Source organism: Ammospiza nelsoni, chromosome 16 (genome assembly GCF_027579445.1).
Source record: "Ammospiza nelsoni isolate bAmmNel1 chromosome 16, bAmmNel1.pri, whole genome shotgun sequence".
Lineage (NCBI taxonomy): Eukaryota > Metazoa > Chordata > Aves > Passeriformes > Passerellidae > Ammospiza > Ammospiza nelsoni.
Window position 1 is genome coordinate 5,293,769 of NC_080648.1, and position 23,565 is coordinate 5,317,333.

The following is a 23,565-nucleotide window of genomic DNA, read 5'->3' on the forward strand; positions in this document are numbered from 1 at the left end:
CAATGGGCTGGGCAACCTCAGACAAAAACAACACAGATGAAAAACTGGAATGCTTTGCTTTAAGAGTGTTTTTTATTTAGAAACATCTCTAATTTTGCTTTTCAAGGGAGATCAATAGCAAAACAAAATGTTCTGGTTGAGCCTAAAAGACTTTTTAAAATGAAAAATGAAACTTTGTTTCAGTTGCTGTCAATATGATAAGTATTTGGAAGTGGGGTGCCTTGAATGCATTGCAAAGCAAGTTGGAACAGTAAACATTCAGCAGTGCTTGTATCATTTATTCATTTGTTCTTTTCATTGAATGCTGTATGCTGGAAAGATGCCTTAATGTTTCTCAGTCTGAGGCTTTTTAGGAGAGTCTGATATGCTTTTCCTTTACAGCTCATTCAAAGTTGGTCAGAAAATACACCAGTTGATAATATGCAATTTTTCAATTGCTTCCAAGCATTCTGCTGTGCAGATATTATGTAATCTTTTCAAAGAAGCATTTTCCTTAATTCATACATGTAAATGATATTTTCTCTGTGTGTTTCTCCAGTGATTTGAGCAACAACAGCATCGGTGTCTTGGCCAATCACACCTTCAGCAACATGACTCAGTTATCCACGCTGTAAGTAGCCCAAAGTTCTGATAACAGCTTTAATTGCCTTTCCAACACCACCTAAGCTGTGGAGCAATTAGTGTACCTCTTGTTGCTTAAGCATGTGTGTCTCCATGCCTGTCTGTGGTTGAATTAGCAGTGAAATAAGCAAAGCCAGGCCAGAGTAGTGACTGTGCTCTCCCCTCTGCAGCATCCTGAGTTACAACAGGCTCCGGTGCATCCCCGTCCACGCCTTCACGGGGCTCCGCTCGCTGCGAGTGCTGTAAGTGAACCCTCAGTGCAGCTCTGCAGGCTGCACCTGGGGCAGGGAGGGGGCAATGGGCAGGGGGAATGAATTTTCACATCATTGGTGTCAGCTTGTTTGTGCTCTGGTGGAATTTGTCGCGTAGAAGCCAGAGCAGGTGAGCGCTAAAGACACGATTACGTATTTGCAGGAGGAGGGCAAATTCATTTGTTTGAATTTCCCTCAGGGTTTACATTATGGAGCTTTTCTCTGAAAGGGGCAGGAACTGTCATGAAAACAGGTGATAGCTCCTGCATCAGAGGAACAATCTCCAAAAAACCTCACAGAATCTGTTTCTGCTGCCTGAACAATGTTTGGGTGCTCCACAGGAAAAGGCTTTTCTCTTAGTCTGTATACATTTGGTTATAGACTGTGAGTTTCCATCGGATGCTTTATGGAAAACTTCTGTGCATTTCCAGAATATTTTCCATGGATGCAGATTTATGCAGGCGAGCTAGAATGGGATTTGAAGGGAAGTTAGAAGCCCCCACACTAAATCAGTGAATAAATCAGGCCAGTGGCTGGGCACCAGTAATGCTGAGATGCCTGTCTCCAATCTCCTTAAGTTGTGAATAAAATTACACCTCATATTGTCTGTGGGCCTGCTCGGTGATATCCATGTGTGGTTTATTTCTTGGGAGGTCCTTTTCTGCACTCCCCCTTTCTTTCCAGTGTGGCTGCTTTCAGCAGCTTTGTGGATTGAACCATTTGTTTACAATCTCTTGTGAAATTCATCCTTACATTGTCTCAGAGTGTGGGCTGTGGGGCTGTTCCTCACTGCAAGAGCCTCTCCCAGCTTTCCTCAGGCATCTGCAGGACTGGCTCCTGCTTTTCTTATATCCACTGCCTGATCAGAAATAAACCTGGGTTGGTTCTGTGGACACCTGGCCCATGTGCCAGGTCAGGAAGGTGGATAAGGAACCTTCCCATGGCCCAGAGACACGAGTGGGTCACCAAGACTTGCACAGTAGCCAAAGGGGATAAATTAAATGGCTTGTCTGTGTGAATTTGTTCAGTGTGCCAAAGGAGAGAGAGCTCTGAACACTCAAAGCTCAGGCGAGAGGAGCTGAAGATTGTCCTGAGTGCTTTGAAACTTCACATTGATATTTTCCTTTTTTTTTTTTTTTTAATTAGGTGCCATTCAGATGCAGAAGTTTGTGTTAATTTAAAGAGCAGTGGTTGTTGTGTGTTGGTTCTATAAGTGTGGAATCAAAGTGTCAGCATGGGCAGTACTGGGACTGTGGGAGCAATAAGGCAGAGCTGCTTGGCTGAGACCTTTCACTGTGGTTTCCGTGGTAAAACAGATATCTCAGTTTCAGCCTCCCAAATTACAAGACAGCTTTGGATTCCCACTGTTCATTAGCAAAAACAAGAAAGATTCGTGATTTGGATTTGTTGCTTTGAGTTTGGCTTGGGACCCTGATTTCTAGCACACTGGGATGGTCACATTTGAGCTGTTACATGAATCCTGAAATTCAGCCACAGATTAATATATTCTCTTTCATGGCCAAATAAATTATTCCATATGGAGCTGTCTTCTGGCCTGCTCCTGAGATGCAAGCTAGCTTGATTAAAGCTGCTGTGGGGCTCTCTACCCTGAATTACAGTGTGGATAAACCATGCCTCCCTCTTTCCAATAGCCACAATTTGTCTTTTCACTTCTGTTCTTGCAGGCCACATATGGGCAGGAACAGAGGGCAGTATTTTAATGGCAACTGTTGTTTTTTGGCTTTTTTAAATGATCTGTTAATCAAAAAGTTTCTTCCTCCTTCAAGGGAGAAACCTCCCATTGCCTTGCACAGAGCAGGGAAATGGGAATCTCTGCCTCTGCTCCCTGCATTTGGAAGCCTCCAGATTGATTTGATTTATTATGGCCCACAAAACTCTGGTATCAGCTACAACTTTTGCCACGTGTCATCACTGTTGCTACTAAAAATCAATTCTCCAAAGAGAAAATGGTTTCCAAGAGACAATAGGAAATCTGTTACTGTCAGTTTTTTATTATCCATGCTCTCAGGGGAACTTAAAAGAGAAAACATCAGCAAAACAATTTTCACTTTTTTTTTTTTTTTTTATAAAAACAATATAGGGATCTCATTACTTTTGGCTGTGCATGCCTTTGGAAGTAGCAGACCCTTCTCATGAAGGTTTTCCAAATTCCTTTGTTTTCTGTATTTTTGCCTCTATAGTAAATACAGTAAAAAAGTGCTTTGAAAATCAGAATAATCATAGCTGTATGATGCACTTGGTCTTTGACAGATATTTCGTTCTGAACTCCCTTTCTTAGATTTTTCAACCCAAGCTCTGAGAAAACTGCAGAGTCAACATGTTTATGTTTAATCCTTAATATCTATCAGTGTTTACACAATCAGGTCTTTAATCTCAGCATTCCCATGGTTTATCCATAATAGCAGCCAAAGGGTGCAGGAGAGCACAGGACATAAAGTCTGGAGATTTTTTTTTAATAAGCAGAAGTAGGTTTTTGAGCCAAAGCTGTTACAGTGAAAAGTTGTGGATTTGTTTTTCAGTTAATTTGTCCAAAGCTAGTCTTCTTAGAAACTAAATATAAACAGATTAGGGAAGCTGAGATTGAGACAAATTAGAAGTATTAGAGCTCTCTGAATGACCCGAACAGATTATTTTAAAGATCATTGTGAAATCACATATTTTTATATGTGACTTAGTTAAGGGGCAAAGTCCAAAAATCAAAATCATTCCTAAGGTCACTAAATAATTGTCCATGTTATAGTTAGGGGGAAAAGGGGTAAAATTGAATATTCTATTAAGAGATACTCTAGTTTTACTGAAAACTGATGAATATTTCCTGCAGCTCAAAGCTCAGAAAAACACTAGTATGTCTGATGATAAAGCTGTCACCAGTAATTTTTGGGCACAAAGTTTTTGCAATACACTGTCACTGTTGGGTGCTGCGCTGATTTGACCTAACAGAAGCATCTGGCTGGGGTTTTTTTATGTTTGGGTGGGGGGTTTTTTTGGTGTTTTTTGTTTTTTTTTTTTTTCCTTTTGTCAGAGAATGATTCCTTGTATTTATGCAGTCATTTTTTTAGAGCTCTGCTGTTGTGAGCAGTGGCACCGTGGCTTCCCTGCCATCTGAGCTGTGCTGGCTCCTGCGGGCTTTGGCAGCCTGGGGGCTCCCTGTGGTGCTCGCCCCTGGTGGGAGGTGGCTCTGAGAGCTCACATTTCTCTCTTCCCAAAAAACACATCCCCCTTGTGCCTGCAGGAGCCCAGGGCTGGGACAATGGGCTGCCAGGCAGGACGTGGGAAGGGTCCATGAAAGAAAAACAACCAGGAAACCCCAGCCCAAAAGGATTTGTTGAATTAATTTCCTTCCCTGAAGGCAAAGGAATAAGTTAGTGAGGTTCTGTGTTGAAGGAAGTTTTGATTTCAAGGATTCTCAAGCGTTCTGTTACTGTGTCCTCCAGAGGGGATCCGCATCACCTTAAATCCAAACCCCTGCTGTTTGCTGGGGCTCAGACAAGAGGATCCCTACAAGTTGTGCTTTTGAGGGAGAATACACACATCAGTGTCTGTGCTTTTACTGTCCTAATGTGAAAGGATTTATTTGACCATTTGCTTGTAAGGAGATTTGGTATAAAAATGTGTTCCTGATGTTGATCCAAGAGGAAAGATTTTGTTGCACTGTTGAATTCTCTTGCCACTATTTATTATTGTGAGTTTTAAGGGGGGGTTTAGCATTTGTCATTTCATTTTAGTTGCAGGAGTGATGATGTTGCTGACATGATTTTTTTATTAAAATGCAGGCACTTGCATCCATGAAACACCTCAGTGTTTGGGACATGTAATAAAGCAAATCCTTCTAAGGGTTTTATTTGAGGGGTTTAACTTCTTACAGATAAATGGCTATGTCATTCTTCAGCTTCTCTTGGATGTTTCCAATACACCTAGAAGAGAAAATGTACTCTTTCACAGGACAAATGGGACTGATACAACCTGAAGATTAATATGTCTGTTTACAGAGAATTGCCTTGCAGTTTAAAAGATCAGCAATAAGCTCATCATGAGCTTATTTAAATGTGCTCATTTCATTGACCATTTTGATGACAAGTGGTTGACTAGCTCTCCTCACACCACCAAAGTACTCCTTGTTGAATAGCTGTGGGTTTGTCTCACTCAGTGGGTCATTCTGCACAGAATTAGTGAGTGTGTTTTATCTGGAGTTACTGTGTGGGAGCTCACATCCTTCCTGTTCCTGTGCAGATTCATTTCTTGGAGATGCACCCTTATACATGGCAAGTTATTATTAATAGTCAAAACCAAGGAAGGCTTAAAGGAAAATTTCAGAATCAGGATGTTGTAAGGGCATCAGGTACATCCTGGTGCAGCTAAAAGTGCTGTTAGAGAGGAAAGGTTGCAAAAAACAGATGGGTTTTATTTTTTCACTTAGGGCGGTTGTCTGTTTTGAGATTTGGATTGTTTTAAACCCAGTGTTTCAACAATTGGTACACACACAAATAAAAACTGTGATTGCTGTGTCAGCAAATCACCAGGTAAGTTAGGAAATAAATGACTTAAGGGCAAGAGTGATCCAAACCTCACAGCAGGTTTCTGTTTTCCACTCTCCTCTGCCATGTCTGGAGCACTGACAGGAATTCCCATTTATGCTTCTCTATGTAACCCATGTACAAATGTGGGTCTTTTCTCAGAAAAGAGATAAACTGGGTGCTTAAATTGTCCTGGAAACAGTGGAGAACCCTTTCACTCCTTTCAGGGGTCCTGAAAATGCTGCTAAAATTATACTTTCTTTGCACAGGGTGAATAATGTCCTAAACCAACTGATTTCAGGTGCTTTCCTTGGTAGCACAGAGAGGTGGTTTTTACTGTAAGAATGGGAAAGTGTGGCTGTATTTACCCTGAGGGACCCTTGCTCTCTCTCCCAGGATCCCTCTGAAGTCAATAGTTAATTTAACTTTCACAATTCTGATTTCCCCTGCTCTGTTTTTGCTGTGCTTCTGGCTAATGGGATTCTGTAAGAGAACTCAGGTGTGGATGTGAGGGTCCACTTGTCATCAATACACTTTTAATGGCATAAATGGTTATGTCACCTTTTTAATTTACAGCAGCGCTCACCAACACTCCTGATTGCATTATTGTTTTAAATGCCAACACCTCGAGGCAGGAGTGATAAACCATGGAAGTTCATGAGTTGTGAAACTCACAGAAACTCTCAAAGAATCAAAATTAAATACCCTTTTTAAGAATCCATTCCTTCAGTTGTTGGGAGCAGAAAAAATGCTGTGGTTTGATACACTCCTGCTTCTCCCCCTTGTAGGACACTCCATGGAAATGACATTTCCAGTGTTCCTGAGGGATCTTTCAATGACCTGGTGTCCCTGTCCCATCTGTAAGTACTTCTGCCTGGCTGAATCTCTGGGATTGATGGTTTCAGATTTGTAAAACAGCACACATTGCTAGGATTGTAGGGCTTTTTTGGTTTTCCTGCTCACTTTTCATAATGTGCTCTGGATATTCATAGTGCATCTGTTCAAAGGAAATAAAAATTTCTAGGACCTGTTGTTATTAGTTATGAAAATATTTTCTTAAGGAAAACCAAATGAGCAAGTGTGACAGTTTTCTCTGCTGTGGACTTTGTGTTTAAGGTTTTCTTTCAGCATTGTCAATGTGAAATGCAGAGCATATTATGGTTTAAGAGTGAGGCAGGAAACCTCCCACAAAGAGCAAATATTAAGCAAATGTGAATTCTTTGCTTAATAAGTGTCATATGTTTTGCATGCTGGAATGTTGTCAGTATATGGACTTGTTGATGAATCACTACTACAGACATATATATTTAATCACATGGAAATTGGTCATTTCACAGCATTAATGCTTCATTCCATAGTTTGCAAAAATTATTTTTTGAGGAATATCACTATTACACTGGTAGAGGGCCAGGAGACTTTCAAATGCACTTTAGTTGATGAAAGAGCAGACAAAGAGCTGCAATGGCTCCAAACTGAACTTGAGTGACCAGAAAATGCTTTTTCACTGAGATAGTGTGTGATACCTCACACTATCAGATAATTGATGTAGGAAAAGCAATTTTGTGCAGCAGGTTTCTTGATTACTGTCCTCAGTTAATCAGAGGGCTGAGCATGTGTTGGTCCCTCAGTGAAGTGAGTGGTTTCACAGGCTGATACAGATGTTTTCTGTACACACAAGTAGATATGTGTGCATTTAACATATGTTTCTATCTATTTATTTTCTTTTTTTAACCTTTAACATGCCCTCCAAAACACTTCCCTGAACACCAGATTCAGACTGTGCTGAATATTTTCTGGGTAGCAGATACATCCCTGGCAGCTTTCAGTCTCTGGTCCTCTATGGACAGTAAAAAATAAAAATATCTCAGATAGGGACAGAAATCATGAGAGCAACTTGGGCAACTTGAGCAGAGAAATAATGAAATAATCTTCTCTGTTTCCAGCTTGCACCTTGGTATCATTGGTTTTGCACATTTGTTTTTCCTGTTCCCAGTTTAGTCAAGTCTTTTTGTGTGTTTGGGATTGAAAGTCTGGCCGAGCTGAAGCCCTGTACCTGCTTTTGGGAGTGCACTGACACCTTCCACACTGGGAATCTGACTGCTGGGGGTATTTTCAGAATTCCAGGAATAAACACAGCATGTTACATTTGTTTGAATTTCCCTCAGGGTTTACATTAAATGAAGTGGAGATCCAATTTTCCTGGGTAAACTGTTCACCTTAGGGAGTGATAAAATCCCCTTTGGCCCAATACAATCTCTGCACTCCTTTCTGTTTAGATGTATGTGCTGCCAGAAATGTAAAATACACAAAGCCCAAATGAACAGTAATAAATAGGATCCATAAAATAAATAAGACCTGTCTGGGGTGTAATTTGCACAGCTGAGCAGTTGAATTTTACAGTGCAATTGTGCTCTCCAGTTTCTTAAAGAGGATCCTGAAACTTTTAGCAACCACAATGAATTTTTTCTTCACATGCCCGAAAAAGCTGTGCTTACTCAAAATTGAGTCATAATAATTGAAAATAAATGTATTTTGAGTCCCTCCTGATACACAGATCTACAAGAAGAAAGCAGGCACTTGGGGTCAGTTTGAAATCATACAAGGATTTGCTGCCCATCACACTCTTAATGCATGGGAGAACAAAAATTTGCCCTATTTGTGCAAGGTGTGGGGCTGAGGGTGGGATTGGTGTTGTGGCAGGGCAGAGCTCAGTAGCAGGGTGTGGAAAGGATGCTCAGCCTGTGGACAGGACAAGGGGGACACCAAACTGGCTTTTAGAATTGCAGAGAGAGATATTTGTGTGGCATAGACAAAGCCATGGATTTTAGTCGGTCTTTTGCTACAGTTTTGAGTTGGTCTGTAATTGGAAGAATAAAAGTGAAATTCAGATGGTCCAATCACTTTCTCCATAGCTGTTTAAAGCCTACAGGAATATTTTCACCAAATTTCCTTTATGTCATGAACATCATCTAACTGCAATGGAAATATCAAAACAAACTACATAGCTTTATCTGACTGAATTTGGAGGTAGGTTTGTATGTGCTGTACACTGCTTTTGTTCACTCTTTATTACTTTATTTAGTTGAATCACATAATTGTCTATTTAAGCCATGACTCTACTGACAGTTTCAATCCAGGGCAATGATGAGAATGCTACAGCACTGCTGTAGGATTGGGTATAATATTAACTAAAAAGAGCCCAAAATCTGCTGGGGTGGAACTGGGACCTTCCCAGTTAGGTCAGGTCCTGCAGTTGCTGTCCTCACCATTCACTGGTGAGTGTCCCAAACTCTGCCCACACAAACTCACCCTGGGGCACTCCAGGGATTCCACAAACCCTCAGCAATGGGTGATGTTGAGTACAGCAGGTATTTCCAACATATTTCCCATAAACAGCTCAGATTTCTAATCCTGCTGAATTATCTTCTCTTTACTCAAATTTTTATTAACTGCCTCTAAAACTAAGTTGTCCCTTCCTCTTTTTTTCAGCATTGTCATGGATAGAGTTATTTTAATTAACTTTATTCAGAGTTGCCCCTAAACAACATAAGTGTCTGAACAGAAATATCTGCCCAACATTTTGAAAATGCTTCTGGTGGTATTTCCTTACAGCAGAAGATATTTTTACCTTCTGGAAATATTTTGCTATCATAGGCAAAGAAATTGAGAAAGTATGTTAGAACTCATGAATGAAAATACGAGAATTATCTCTGGTTCCTAGAAATAAATTTTTTAAAAATCAAAAAAATAACCCCAAGCCAAACCAAACCAAGCAAAAGAAAAAAAATAAATAAAAGGCAAAAACCCCCAAACAAAGCACAAACCACAAACAGAAGTGTGGAAAGATACATTTCTGAAGTTGTCAACAATGTTATGAGTAATCATTTATTTCTAATGTAGTTTATAAATATTAATTAACAGGGTAACAAGCTTTCCGTTGTCCTCCCACTCACATTTATATATGGAAGTTTCTCAACACTAAAAATTTCTCAGCTTTCACTGCTGCATTTTGTTTGACCTTGGACAACTGAGCCAGTTGATCACAGTTCCAGGGTCAAAAAGTCAACCCAGTAGTTTTTTTCCATTGTAAGCAATGGATTTACAGGAGGAGTGGATGGGTATTTTTTAATGCTGAGCTGCAGTACACATTTAATTTTGATGAATGAGCCCCAGACAGGGTTTGAACCCATGAACTCTCATTATGAATCTGTCTAGGGCACAGTGGGTTCATTAGTCACTCCAACAGAAATGTATCAACAAATTTACTGAGGTTTCTATCTTAATATCCTGCCTGATGTGTTTTTATTTGAAAGAAGCTTGAGTTTACAGTACCATCTTAAAAATAGTTTATAGCATATGCAGAAATTTTAAAGTCTAAAAACTGATTTGAATCATTGGTTTCTTTAGTATCTCTTCCTTGTGCTATTCTTTATTTAGTTTATTTTCCTTTCTTGTCAATTCAGGTGTTGTACAGCTGAAGTCTTACACTGACTTTAAGCAAAATAAATACAGACTTTCAACATGCATCTCTTCACATTTTAAACAATTAGTTGGCTTCAAACTGATTTTTCTGAAGTGTGAACTTTGTGTGCAATTGACTGATTGCCTAAAAAGCCACTTTCTTTAAGAGAAAGAGAAGTACAAATTAATCAAGGTAGCACCTAAATTTAAGCTTAAAAGATTGGTTTTCTTTTGGATAGATGTCCATGAATAAAGGAAAAATTCTGAGCATTATAATTTCACTTTATAAATGCATCTTCTACAACTGTTTGACCTAACTCAAATGATGGGTCAAGCAGCAAATGTGTTTTCAAAGTCATAAATAAACTTAGCAGGCACTGGGTTGCAGTTTGGAAAATGGAGGTATCTTCTGCATATGTGTTTCATCTGGTGAGGAGTCATTAATGTGAGTCATCAGAGCCAAACTAAATTACTCAATTCAGGGTTAGAATACGCTCAGGAAGGACAGAGAATTAAAGGGCATCAATGTGATGAATTTGATGAAAGCAATATGTCTGGTGATATTGCTCAAGCACAATTGTTTAAAAAAGGCATTTCTTCTTAGGTGTTTATATAATTTCCCTAACTAATGATGGGAAGAAAGGAGAAGAGCAGGAGATGAATCTAAAATCCTTCCTGAATACTCAACAGATCTTTGCCTCGTTGGGAAACAATAACATAGAATTGTAGAATAAACCATGCCTTGGCAAGATCAGAGCTGTTTGCTGTCTTTGCCTGCCAAATACCCTGTGCTAATTTAATTGTTGTGCTCCCCCAGGGCTCTGGGCACCAACCCCCTGCACTGCGACTGCCACCTGCGCTGGCTCTCCGAGTGGGTCAAGGCGGGCTACAAGGAGCCGGGCATCGCGCGCTGCCGCGGCCCCGAGGCCATGGCGGACAGGCTGCTGCTCACCACGCCCACGCACCACTTCCAGTGCAAAGGTACGGGCTGGCACCTCTGCCCGAGGCTCTGCCCACTGGGCTGGGCTCCGGCACCCTTGGTTTTGTGCAGGAGTTGGGGTTGGGGTTTGTTTTTCGGAGCGTCGCGTTCCTGCCAAGTTGTATCTGGGGTTTCTGGTGCTGAAATGGGCCCCAAGGTGTTAGAAAGTCTTTTTCTCCCAGCCCCATGACCAAAGAAGAAGTGGAGATTCGTCAGTTCTGCTTTTCAAGGTTGTTTATTTTATCTTATCTGTTACGTTCTTCCTCTGACCTGCTGAGATCTGTCCAGCAGGTTGGGTTGAGGCACACTGACTGCCCTTGGGGTGGTGTTATCTTTTTATACTAAGAACTACGTGTACTTTATTCACAATAATTTTCCAATACCTATCACCTATGTTGGACAGTCTGTCTCTATTCTAAACCAATCCAGAAGTGCTACCATCACAGCAGAAGATGGAGGACAAGAAGAAGGAGAAAGAGGACACGCCCAGATTCCTCCATCTTGCCTTTTGAACCCTCATTCTAAAAACCCCAAAATTCTACTTTTTCACCCTGTGACAAATTAACTATCATTCTAATCAAACTCTTGTGGCTTGTAACTCTTCACACAAGGTTGGTAATTGTTTCCATGGGCTAAAATCCAAGGCACAGGTGTTTCTGACTCTGTGCCAGGGTCTTGAGCCATCCAGGGCAGTCAAAGGAATGTCCTGGGTTCCGACAGTTGTGTTTTCTTGTGTTATTCCCCAAAGTGCAGTTAGCTGCTCCACCAAGGAGAGGAGAGGCACTCCACTCTCCACTCAGGCAGGAGAAGCAGGGAGCCTGAGAGCAGTGAGTGCTCCTGATGCTCACACCAGGTTATGCAATGACACATTAGCATGTAGGGTGTTGTTAGAACTTATTGGAATAAATAATTAGTTTTGGCCTGTGACTTATCCCAAAAAAAATTGAGAAAATAAGAGGCATTATAAAAACACTGTAGTTATTATGTACATTTGCTTGAAAACCAAGAAACAGAGAATTCTTGAAGCAAATATGTACCAAAAAGTACATCTTCATCTGCAGATCTGCAAACTGTTCCCATCAGAGGTGATTCAGAAACTGCAGATTACAGAAAACATGTCATGCCTGAATTCAGTGTGCATTCATTCAGGAGAGAGTTGAGGGGCAGCTCTGAACAATTTGGGGTGCTCAGTGGCAGGAGTGTACTGCTTAGAGAGCACTCAGACAAATTATCCACTTTTTGTGCATTAAGTAGCTCATTAGTGAGTGGTGGAGATTAAGACATATCTGCATATTCTCATAAAAAAAGGAGTTTCAGAGTTTTGCTTTGCTTACCAGCAAGTACTTGAAGATGGAGCTATATTTATAGTGGAAAAGATGGATCAGTAGCCTCTCTTAGAAATGGAAATGAGGGCATAAAGCCTGTTTTTATGTCTCTCAGAGTGCCATGCCCATTTACAGCACTGCTTGGCAGGGTGATTTTATAGGTGCTGGAATTAAACTGCTGAACAAACAAATGGTGGTGTTGGGGTGAGTTTAAAACACAGGTTCCCAAGGCTGAGTGGAATTTTATGTCCTTTCAAATATATCTTTAATAACTGTAACCTTACAATTTAATTGCTTTGAAATGTCAGTCTCAAAACTATCAGAATGCTGACCATAATTATCAAAGCAGAGACTTTACAATAGTCTCTCAAATGTGAAGTAAAAATATAAGAAGTACTAAAAATACCAAATAATGTACTGGCTCCCATGAAGTGAACCAAAGAAAATAATTTATTTTGTATATTACACAGGATCTGAAAACTAAACCAGAAAGAGACTGGCTGTCTTCTTCATTCTGAACCTGTGATATATCAAGAGTTGTGCTCATTTTCTCTCTGAACTAAACAAGCAACACTTAGGCAAGAGATCAGTACATCTGTGATCCAGGATATTGGATGTAGTCGTATGCTTTCATGTAAATATTAGATTGGTCCACTAGAAAGCTTGTGTTCTTTCTAATACCCCGAAGTCCCCATAGCTTGCTTTATCTGAACAGAAAAGGAGAAAATAATGTGTTGATTTGGAGTTGGTGTTTGCACAGGCAGAAACAGTTGATGGTCTGGACAAGTGGCAGTAAAGTTCAAGAAGCTCTTGGCCCTTGACAAATTCACCTTTGCTCACGAAAATACAAATATTTTGCAAACCAGGGCATGGTTTGGCAGTCTCAGTGCACTCTGTTCCCATTTCAGGGAGTGCTGAGCCCTGGCCCAAACCCTGGGTCCCCACCAAGGCTTGGCCTGTGCTGGGCTGGGCACCTTGAGCTGCTGTGTGAAGGTCCTGCTCAGATGTCCTCTGTGACCTCCAGGAACTTTTACATCAGTAAATAATGGAAAAAGTAGTTTAACTTATTCTTGTTAAAAATATGTTTTTAGCCTGTGCCTGAGCAGGAGGTTATGTCTCAGCAGAGCCAAGGAAATAAAAGTGTGTTATGTGCAAGTCATGCAAACTCAGCTCTGCTTTTTATTAACTTGCCCTCCCAGCTATGCAGTAGAGGAAAGGAATGTGCTGGGCTGAGGGCATTTTGCTGTATGGATTTATAAATCAAATCCACAAGGGCAAGGTAATGAACTACTTAACTGCTAGGATCTAACACTGTTCTTATTAGCTCCCACATTGATTAGCTTTGATCTATGCTGTAGAAATAAATGGAAAATGTACACCTATTATGAAATAAATAGCAGAACAAATTCTGGCTTACTGACCTCTAAATCTAAAAGAGCAACACTGCTGCCTGTCTCATGAGCTCTCAGAGGAGCCACCTTTGTTTATTCTTTGTTTATTTTACCATGAAGACAAATGTAACTCAGGTATGTCACGTTCCAGCCCCTGTCAGTGCCAGGAATTCAGGTGTGATTTCCTCTTCCAAGGTAAACCATGTATGGTGTGCAGTTAGACATAAACACAAAGATAGAATAGGATGGCAGCAGTCCTTCATTTAATTGTTGGCTTTTTTTCTTCCTGTATTTCTCCCTCAGTGCTGCCTGTGCAGTCCCAGTCAGTCCCTGCTGGCACCACCATCACTGCAGGAGCAGACACAGCCCCACTTGTGCCATGTTCCTACCCCTGCTGGTGCTCTGCAAGTGTTCAAAGTGAACATTTATAACTCATGCAGGACAACTCAAAGCAAATCCCTGGCTGGAAGGGATTTTTTCATCCCTAGTTTTGGTAACTCTTGCTCCACCTTCTCTTGAACATCAAATTTAAGCTTCTTTTCTTCACTTTCAGTATGTTTCACAATTTAGTCCTCCTTACCATTTATCATGCAGTAACAGAAGGTCTATGCCCACTTATGATTAGTACAGTACCAATTTTAAATTATTTTAAAAAATATTTCCTTGAAAATGAAATAAAATTACTTTAAGATCTTTACTGCCTGATATAATTTAAGCCACACTAAAGTGCTAGGTTTTATTTTTTTACATATAAAAGCCAATGAGTTAATACTTATTATTATTTAAAATGTAGCCATTTAAAAATCACCATGTTTTAACTGTGAATATAACTGTGAATAAAACTGCCTAAATTAGCTTTCTGTAAAATCTCAGCCATAAAATATTGATTGACTTGGGACCCCAAATGTAATTAGTGTTGTTTTAGTCTGTGTTTGTTTTCCTGCTCACCTACAAACTTCACTACTTCTCTGGAAGATTCCTGCTACAAATATGAAGTTTTTTAGATGGTTTAAATATGGCCATGTTATTTACTTGCATATATTTACCTATTTACATATTTGGCTTTATTGCCCTTTGCTGGGATAGGTCAGTGTTGATCATTCTTCTGGACAGAAAGGGAAGAAAATAAGTTTCAAACTCTAATATTAAAATTAAGGATGGTGGAGCACTTTGCACCTAAATATTCCCATAAGCCTCTAACTAAATCTGCCTTGTACATGGTTTTTATTTATGTTGTTGCATCTGCACTTTCATTCTTGTTATCAGCCATAGAAATGTCAGGTTACAGTTCCCTGGGGTTGCTGTTGCAGGATTTCCAGAACTGAGAACAGGAAAAATTGCTGAAAGCCATATATATATATATATATAACCCACTCCCTGGAGGTTCCCAACATGCTTTTTTCAGAGCATATGTTTGCATCTTCAGGAGAATATGAGCATCATTGAGACTTGCCTAGCACTTGATTTAAGTGCTTAAAGCCTCTCTGATCCCTGGGAATCCCCAGTGCACCTGCAGCCTGTGCATTTGTGCCAGTGCTTGGGGGCAGATGTTGGTGTGTGCATGGGAGGTGTTAATTCTGCAATCCAGCTCTCTGCTAACATGTTGGAACCCAGGACATCTCTCTGTCTGCCCTGGAGGACTCCAGACCCTGGCAGGGGGGCTCAGAAACCTTGGCACAGAGTCAAAAACGCCCGTGCCTTTGATTTTAGCCCATGGAAACAATTACCAACTTTGTGTGAGGAGTTACAAGCCACAAGGGTGCGAATAGAATGATAGTGAATTTATCACAGCGTGAAAAAGTAGAATTTTGGGGTTTTTAGAATGGGGGTTCAGGAGGCAAGGTGGAGGAATCTGGGCATGTTCTGTCTTTCTCCTTCTTGTCCTCCGTCTTCTGGGTGATGGTGACACTTTTGGATTGTTTTAGAGTAGAGACAGAATGTCTCACATAGGTGATAGGTATTGGAAAATTATTGTAAATAAAGTACAGGTGGTTTTTAGTATAAAAAGATAACACCACCCTCAGGGCAGTCAGAGTGCCACAGCCCAACCTGCTGGACAGATCTCAGTGGGTCAGAGAAAGACAATGTATGGGATAAGAGCAAATAAACAACCTTGAGAACCAGAGCCGAGGAATTCTGCCTCTTCTCCGGTCTCAGGGCTGGGAAAAAGAGACTTTCTGATGCCTCAGGTTCATCCCCACAGCAGAGACCCCGTCACTCACTCTGTGTTTGCCTCTGCAGAGCCCGTGGATCTCAGTGTGGTGTCCAAGTGCAACCCCTGCCTCTCCAGCCCCTGCAAGAACAATGGGACGTGCAGCAGTGACCCCGTGGAGCTCTTCCAGTGCACCTGCCCCTTTGGCTTCAAGGTATGGCTCCAATGAACTACATGAGGAGCAAGGAGCTGCTCCCCATCACTTGTGGTTCTTTAATGGTTGTGCTGTGAGAAGCTAATTTTACAAGCACTGGGCTCCAGTTCCTTGCTCAAGCAGGCTGTGTGTGACTTTTCAACTGTGCCCTGCCACCAATTTCATCCTGTGCAGTTGGAATGGCTTTGTTTTGTGCTGTGACTGCACAGATCATCCTGAGAAACTTGCTCTGGTTGCTCCTGTTTGGAGCAGGGTGGTTGGGCTGTACAATCTCCAGAGGTCCCTTCCAACCATGGGCATTCTCTGATTCTGGATGTAGATATCCATATAAAATGCCAAGTGGGTTTTATCCTCCTTTTCATTTCTTGTTTTCTGCCAGCAACCAGACCACCATTTCACAGGCTCCCAGCCACAGGGAAGGCAGTTCAGGTGACAATTCAGGGCCAGGTTGGTCCATGGTGACAGAATGTTGACACCTGGTACTTTACATTTACCTTCCACAGGCTCATGAGCAGAAGGGTGATCCCTGATCACACACAACCCCTAAATCAGCTCTCTCTGAATTCAGAGAGAATTCATTATTATGTCCACAGAGGAATCTGCAAGTATGAATCCTGTGGATTCCAGTCTTTGTGGGCTTCCTGATAACACAATGGGAAATGGGGAAAGGGTCATTGAGTAAAGCAGTTTCTTCAGCAGTGATGGATAACTCCCCTTGTTCACTGTGAGAGCTTCAGGACACCAGGACACTGTCCCAGAGCTGATGTAGCTGGAAATCCAGCTCAGGAGTCAGTAGCTGAAGGATTAAGTAATAAATGAGGCATATGATCTGTTCTCAGCCTGGGGGGTTTCAGGTGCTATGGCCAGCATAGGCTGCATCCTGCAGATTGGGATTTTATTATTGGCCTCTCTGGATACTTCTTACAGTGCTGGTCAGCTGGAACAGATGCTCATAAAACACAGAGTAATAAGAATTATAGGGGAAAAAAGGAGGGCAAAACCAGACATGCATGTGGGAAGAAAGCACAAGTATCTGTGTGTTACATTTCAGGTAGGATTTAGGAATTAATTGGTTCTGATGATATCACCATTTCCTGTCTCTGTTTTTTTGTTCTGATGCATCCCAGAGTAATTGACAGATCCCTGAAATATTGGGAAAGGGAAAATATAAAGCTTATTTCTTCTATTTCACCTCAGTGCCCTACTCAAGAATAATAACAGTTCTCCTAAATAATTGAAAGAGGCATTGGAAATTTTCTGTCATTAGAAATCTTTCTACCCAGTGGCATATCAACCAGAAACTTTTCTAGGATTTAAAACAATGTACTGTTAAAAATCTGTTTACCTGAAACTACTTGATAACAATCTATTTATCTCTTCAGGTTAATAAAAAAATAGTCATTTAAATTTGATTTTTAACATAAATTATGTTGACTTCTTCAGTTGGGAACTTGAAAAGTGAATTATTTCAGAACTAGAAGGCAAGCACATAAATCTTTGCTCTCTAAGATATGTATCATGGAGCAGGTATCCAGGTTATTCTAAGTAAAAATGTGTTATGACCATATCTTCTCCTTTTGGCCCTCAGATTTTTGTTTGCTGGTTGTTCTTTTGGCTTTTTGCAGTATTCCTTATTCCCTGGGATAGATTAGATAGAAGGTTACTGGGATAGATGCATTTATATTGCTGAAAGACATGTTTATGAAGGGAAGATTAATTAAAAAGAAAAATCCAGAATAACCCCCCAGTTTATCAGCACGTTGTAGTCAGGATGCATCATTTTCCTTGGAGGGGTTTTGGTAAACACTTGATGCAACTCAGTTTAAACATCTCACAGAGCATCCAGCTCTTCTCCCTCCTCTCTCACACACACTGTCTCAGGGGGCATCAGTGTGGGAATGCAAAACCCAAACCCACTGTGAGCCTGTAAGCACCAAGCTGCCAGCCAAGCGTGGCAAAGAGCAAACAGACCAGGCATGGAGCAGGGTTTAAAAACACTGGCCAACAGTTCAGGCAGAATTGGTGGAAATTGAATAAGCAAAAAAAAAGAACTGTGTGTCTTTACCACAGGTTTTTGAATAAAAATGAAATATGAAAGGTCCAAATGCAAACCATATGAAAGCAGCACTCTATCTACCACGCAGTTCTCCACCAGAGATTCATGCTAATTCAATAACAATACCTTGCTTCCTTCTCACCAGCCAGCACCAAACAGCTCCATCCATCTGGAAGCTATTTCCCAGACCTTGATAAATTGCCCTAAATCTGCCCTCTCAGCATTTGTTTTTCCTTGTTTGATGTAGATTTTAAAAAAATCCTCTGTGGAAGAGTGCATCAATAAAGTGAAAAACCCACCCTTTTTCCAAATTTAAGCTGACGGCTTCGTAATGTTCCCTGTGAGGGGGCAGGCATTACAAGAGGCTTTCTGGGGCTCCTGTGCTCGTGCCAGCCTTCAGAAAAACACAGAAAGTCACCTCAGTTAGCAGCTGCCAGAGTGGTGCCTGATGGACCAGGACACTCTCCCAGTTATCTGCATTCTCCAAGCTTGTGGTCGGGTTTTTGCTGTCACACTGATGATGGTTCCATCTCTCACTTTTCATGCTCACAGAGATGTTTTGGCTGTTGAATGTATGAATGTATACTCTGTGGGGCTTTTAGCAATTCCAGTGCTGCCCTTGATGGTTTGGGTAAACTCAAAGTGAGATAAGTCATGGAACACCTGAGCTGCGAGGGGCAAGGCTGAGCTGATAATGATCTTTGCTGCTGCTCTTGCCTTAAAATGGGTGATGAAAGTGCTTGTTGGAGATAAACCATGGCTGGCACAGTGCTGTTGTGGCTGTACTTTGGGGAAAGAGCCCCAAGGAATGGGGTATGGCACCTCCAGCATCTGGCAGGATCTCCAGGGTGCCACCAGTGCTGGCAGGAGCTGGCTCTCCATGTTACAAAAATCATGTTTTCATATTAAACACAGGCATAGGGGTCATTTTCCAGTGGGTTGTTTTTTTTTCCTCTTCTCTACAGCATTCTTTGAATGGTGATTTAAATAATATGTGTGGTTTAGATTGTAAAGTCTGATTGTAAGTGGAGAGATGGAGCTTTCTCCTGCTGGAAATGCTGCTGGCCACCTGCAAAAGGCAGAGAGTGTGAGTGCAGCTGGGGCTGGGAAATAGATAACAGGAGCCCACCAGTTCACTGATTCTGTTGAGTGTGGCTTGTAAGTATTCCCACTGATATTGCAAAACTGAGTCCATGGGTGTTGGAATTCAAGAGATTAATCAAGCTTGCAATCAATAAACTATTGGAAAAAACTTCACTTGAATAACTGTAGCAAAAACTAGTGTGTTTGAAACCAACACACTGTGTATTTTGTCATTGTTTTATTCTGAAACTGCCTTTTTGAGTTTTTTTGGCTGATTTTTGTCATATATACTTTCTTTTTCTTAAAATTGAGTAGCAACAAATAAAGAATAATTTGCTTACTTTCAAATAGAATTACTTGTGGAACTGGGGAAATAGTCTAAAATGCATTTTTGTTTTGCCTGAAATGAAGGAACATTGCCAAGCCAGAATAGGAAGTGCAGTGCCTGCCTAGGAATGTGCTCTGATAGCTCAGGTAAAGGAGCCAGAGCTGCTGGCATGCAGATGTTTGTCACCTCTGGGTCCTGCTGGCACTGAAAGCTGTCTGAAATGGAAAGTGAAGATGGATAAATTTGGCACAGCTCACATCCCTCACTCCAGGCACCAGATGCTGCTGCATGTCTGTGCTAGAGCTGCTCTAAATTTTACCCAAATCTCTTCACCTCCCTGTTGAGTTCAGCCAGTGTCCTGACTTTTCCTGCAGACCTGCAGTGACTTGAGGGTTCAGGCAATTTCACCAATCATCCAGAGTGACAGACACAATTGGAAAAATCCTGGGCAAAGCTCTTGGGCTTTGGAGAGACAGCGTTGTTTGCAGCCAGACTCATGAGGTGGGAGGCATTACAGTGCAGTCAGAATGATATTTAGTGAGGAAGCTGGCTCCAAGTTTCTGCTAGGAATCTGGCTCTTCCCCCTCCCCACCCCCACGCCTGCTTTTTGTCCCTGGAAACAAGTTTAGAAGTCCCAGAGCAGGATGTCTCTGGGAAATGGGGGATTCATACAAATCCCATTTTGTGCATTGATAAAAATTCAGTGCCAGCTCTTGAGGGGGTCAGTGCAGCTGAGGAGGAGCTGTGGCTGCTGACAGGAGTTTCTCTCAGCACTGTCCCTGTGCCACAGGTGCTGCCCTGGCTGTACCCCTGGCTCCTGGGGTGCACTGGCCCTGCCTGTGCTTGGAGCAGGGGTTCTTTATTTATTTATTTATTTATTTATTTATTTATTTATTTAAATAAATAAATAAATAAATAAATAAATAAATAAATAAATAATATATAATATTATACTTATAATATATCAGTATAATATAAATTAATATAATATAATATAATAATTATATATTATATTATTATATTCTATTGATTTATATTATATTATATTAATTTAATTTAATTTAATTTATATTGATTTATATTAATTTATATTATTATATGATTGTATAACATAGTATATATTAATATTATATGTACTGTATATTATATATAGTATATATTATATATAATGTATATATAATATATTATATAATATATATAAAATATATTATATATAATATATATTAATGATATATGATAATAAATTTATTTGTTTAGATAAATTTGCACTTCACCACAGCGAGCTTTTGCAGCCTTACACCACTAATCTGTGAGAGCCCTGCAGCAGGGGCAGCCTGGGGAGGACTCAGCACAGAGCTCAGCGTGGCTGTGGGGTGTTTGCTCACCTGGGGCTGACCCAGACTGTTCCAACAGGGCAATGTCTCAGTGATGCTGACTTGGGTGGGCTTGAGTTGCTGTAACCCCGGGCAGAGTTTGGCTTTTGCTGTGCCTGGGTTGTCAGGCTGATCCTGTGTGCAGATGTAGCTCTGTGCTTTTGTTTTGGCTCTGTTAACACACATGGGTCCCCATTATTGTGGGAAATTCAGGACTCCTGAAGAACTGACTAATATGATTAAGCAGAAGCTGTTCATTATTTACGTTACACCCATATTTCTAGATTCTACAAACTACTAAGTACACACTTCTTGATTGGTGCCTTTGTCTTGCTCACTCATTCTCTGCCTGCATTTCTCAGAGTAATGATTGGTTACAGCCCAGGTGTTTCACAGTCCTCTCTTATCCAGTTCTTGCCATCTTGGTATTCTCTTTTTTCTTAATTTAGCACAATTTATCTTTCAATAGTCTTGATGAATTCTTGAGGCTTTGCTAACAAACTTAGAAGCAGGCTGGCTGGTGCACCCTTGTGAATACATTGCAATACCCCACGTGCATCCCTCAGCAGACAAATAAAGGGAGAAGGAATTGAAAGGGACTCTGAGCAGCCTGGCCTCATCCACAGGAGCCAGGAGAGCAAACTCCTCTCTCTGCCCTGGGTCCCTTCTCTCCCAGGATCAGGGGACAGGCACTGCAATGTCAGCTCAATGCCAAGATTTGGTGTAGAAGAAATGAGTGCAGCAAAATGCTGTTTGTGTGAGGTGGTTCTGCCTTGAGCTTTCATTCTAATAAATTCTCCTGGAGTGTGTGTTAATGTGATCTGGGGTGTTGGTTTTTTTTTTTTTTTTGTTTGATTGTTTTAGCCATATTGAAAATGCCTATTCATGAGTGTCAAAGAAGCATTTTCCACTCGTAGTAAAATAAAAGAGAAAGCCTTTAGGGATGAGAGGTAATGGGTGGCCACATAAAATGAGTAGATCTTTATTTATGTGTGGATTTTTAGGGCAAACACCAGTGTAAGCACTAATTGATTATAATTTCATATAGAGCTCCTAGGGCAGGAAAAAAAATGCAGAAATCACAATATTTTCTTCCACATGCTTATTCTGTAAAATCTACCATGCAGCAGTCAGACTTGTGTTACCTGCTTTCTGCCCTTTCTGTTGTAGTAGGTGTAAAGAAAACAGAGATTTACATGTAGAAGAGCATAAAATGAGAGGCTTAGGAAGGGATTACTGCCCCAGTTGCTGGCTGAAGGCAGGAGCACACCCACCACAGGCCCTGTAAAAACCCACTCATGTACTGTGGCAGGCCCTAATGAGGGCTCTTAGCACTAAAGCCAGCTCTGAAGAAGGATTTTGATTTTTGTTGGGCCAGCAAGAAAGTAGATGTTGAGCAGCTTCAGGCATCCCCTGTGTTTGAGCAGTGCAGGGATGGGGAGCTGCACCCTCAGGTGGGCACTGCCACCTCCATTCTCTTGTCAGTGTGGATTATTCCCACAGGTGGGCACTGCCACCTCCATTCTCTTGTCAGTGTGGATTATTCCCACAGGTGGGCACTGCCACATTCATTCTCTTGTCAGTGTGGATTATTCCCCCTCACTGTGGTTTTACTACTGTTTTCCTGCTCTAGTTCTAAATGAGTGACCAGACTTCCAATCTTTTTTTTCCCAGGGTAAAGGAGAAGTTTTTATTGGCATTTATTCCGAATTTCAGGCTCTGGTTCTTATGTTTGCCTGGTCCTGTTACACTAAATAAAAATCTTTCTTCCTCTGTGGTTTTTCTGCCTTTCAGGTGATTGCTGGTTCCTATAACTCTGCTTAATCAAGTTCTGTTTAACCAGATCTTAATTTTCTGCATCCCACCATTTCTGCATGATTGAAGCAGTTGACGTAGTTGGCCCCAGCTGAAAATCCTTATTGTAAATTTCCTTGTGATTTTCTGTCATCTGTTATCCTTGAGGCTTTCTTGGCTCTGAGTGCACTCCATGAAATGGCTTTTGGGTTTCTTTTGTTGTCCAAGAACATGAGCAGAGATTGTCCTGGGAGGTTGATTGCCTTATTTTCTCCTTTCCTTGGGAGATGATGGAATTGATGAAGTTGCAATAAGCAGGCTAAGATGAAAAGAAGAGTAAAGCCCCTCTTGTTAATAGAAATTATCTAATGCCAGACTCGTTTGGGAATTAGATCGGGATTAGATTAGTGTGTAGGGTAAATGCATAAACACTGCAGGTAAGGCTGTCCCAAAGCTCTCTGCCCCCCTGGTCCCTGTGGGTTCATACTTCTGAGAGCCTCTGAAATAAATATTGTGCTCTTGCCTCACACAGTGGACATGCTTCACTTGTTTAGAAGTCTGTAAAATTCATGTGCATGTTTGATTCTGAAATCACTGAACCTGCCAGTCCAGCCCCCTATCAGATGGATTTCACAAAGGATTGCTGGTGTCTCTGAGCTGGGAAACCTTGCAGGGGAAGCTTTGCAGATCTTCCACAAGCCAAACAGATTACACTGACATTTCTGCTGAAATTGTGTGTATTTCAGTGAGAGACCTTTTATCTGTTGCAAACCAAATGCCTGCATCCTTAACAAACAGGGATGTGCCAGCAGAAGGTTCTTCCAAGGGACTGGGACTCTTCCAGCATCCTCAGCTCTATTTATTTCAGAAACCCAGCGAGATTTTTGGAGAGATTTTTTAATCACATAATCTCTGCCTCATGTTAGGCTTCATTGGGTTTCTGTTTGTAATGTGTGCTCCTCTCCAGGCAGGCTGTTCAGTAGCTTAAGCATTAGGCATAGT

The 23,565-nt window shown here is 41.1% G+C and overlaps 1 protein-coding gene across 2 annotated transcripts in view; it reads left to right on the forward strand.

The window, feature by feature from the left end:
• Positions 1-23,565, forward strand: part of SLIT3 (slit guidance ligand 3) — a 487,770-nt gene that overhangs the window by 397,904 nt on the left and 66,301 nt on the right. For both annotated transcript variants that reach the window (XM_059483464.1, XM_059483463.1), the window contains 5 exons: positions 539-610; positions 792-863; positions 6,196-6,267; positions 10,686-10,849; positions 15,805-15,929. In XM_059483464.1, coding sequence (XP_059339447.1) covers positions 539-610; positions 792-863; positions 6,196-6,267; positions 10,686-10,849; positions 15,805-15,929 — 505 coding nt within the window. The remainder of the gene's footprint in view (positions 1-538; positions 611-791; positions 864-6,195; positions 6,268-10,685; positions 10,850-15,804; positions 15,930-23,565) is intronic.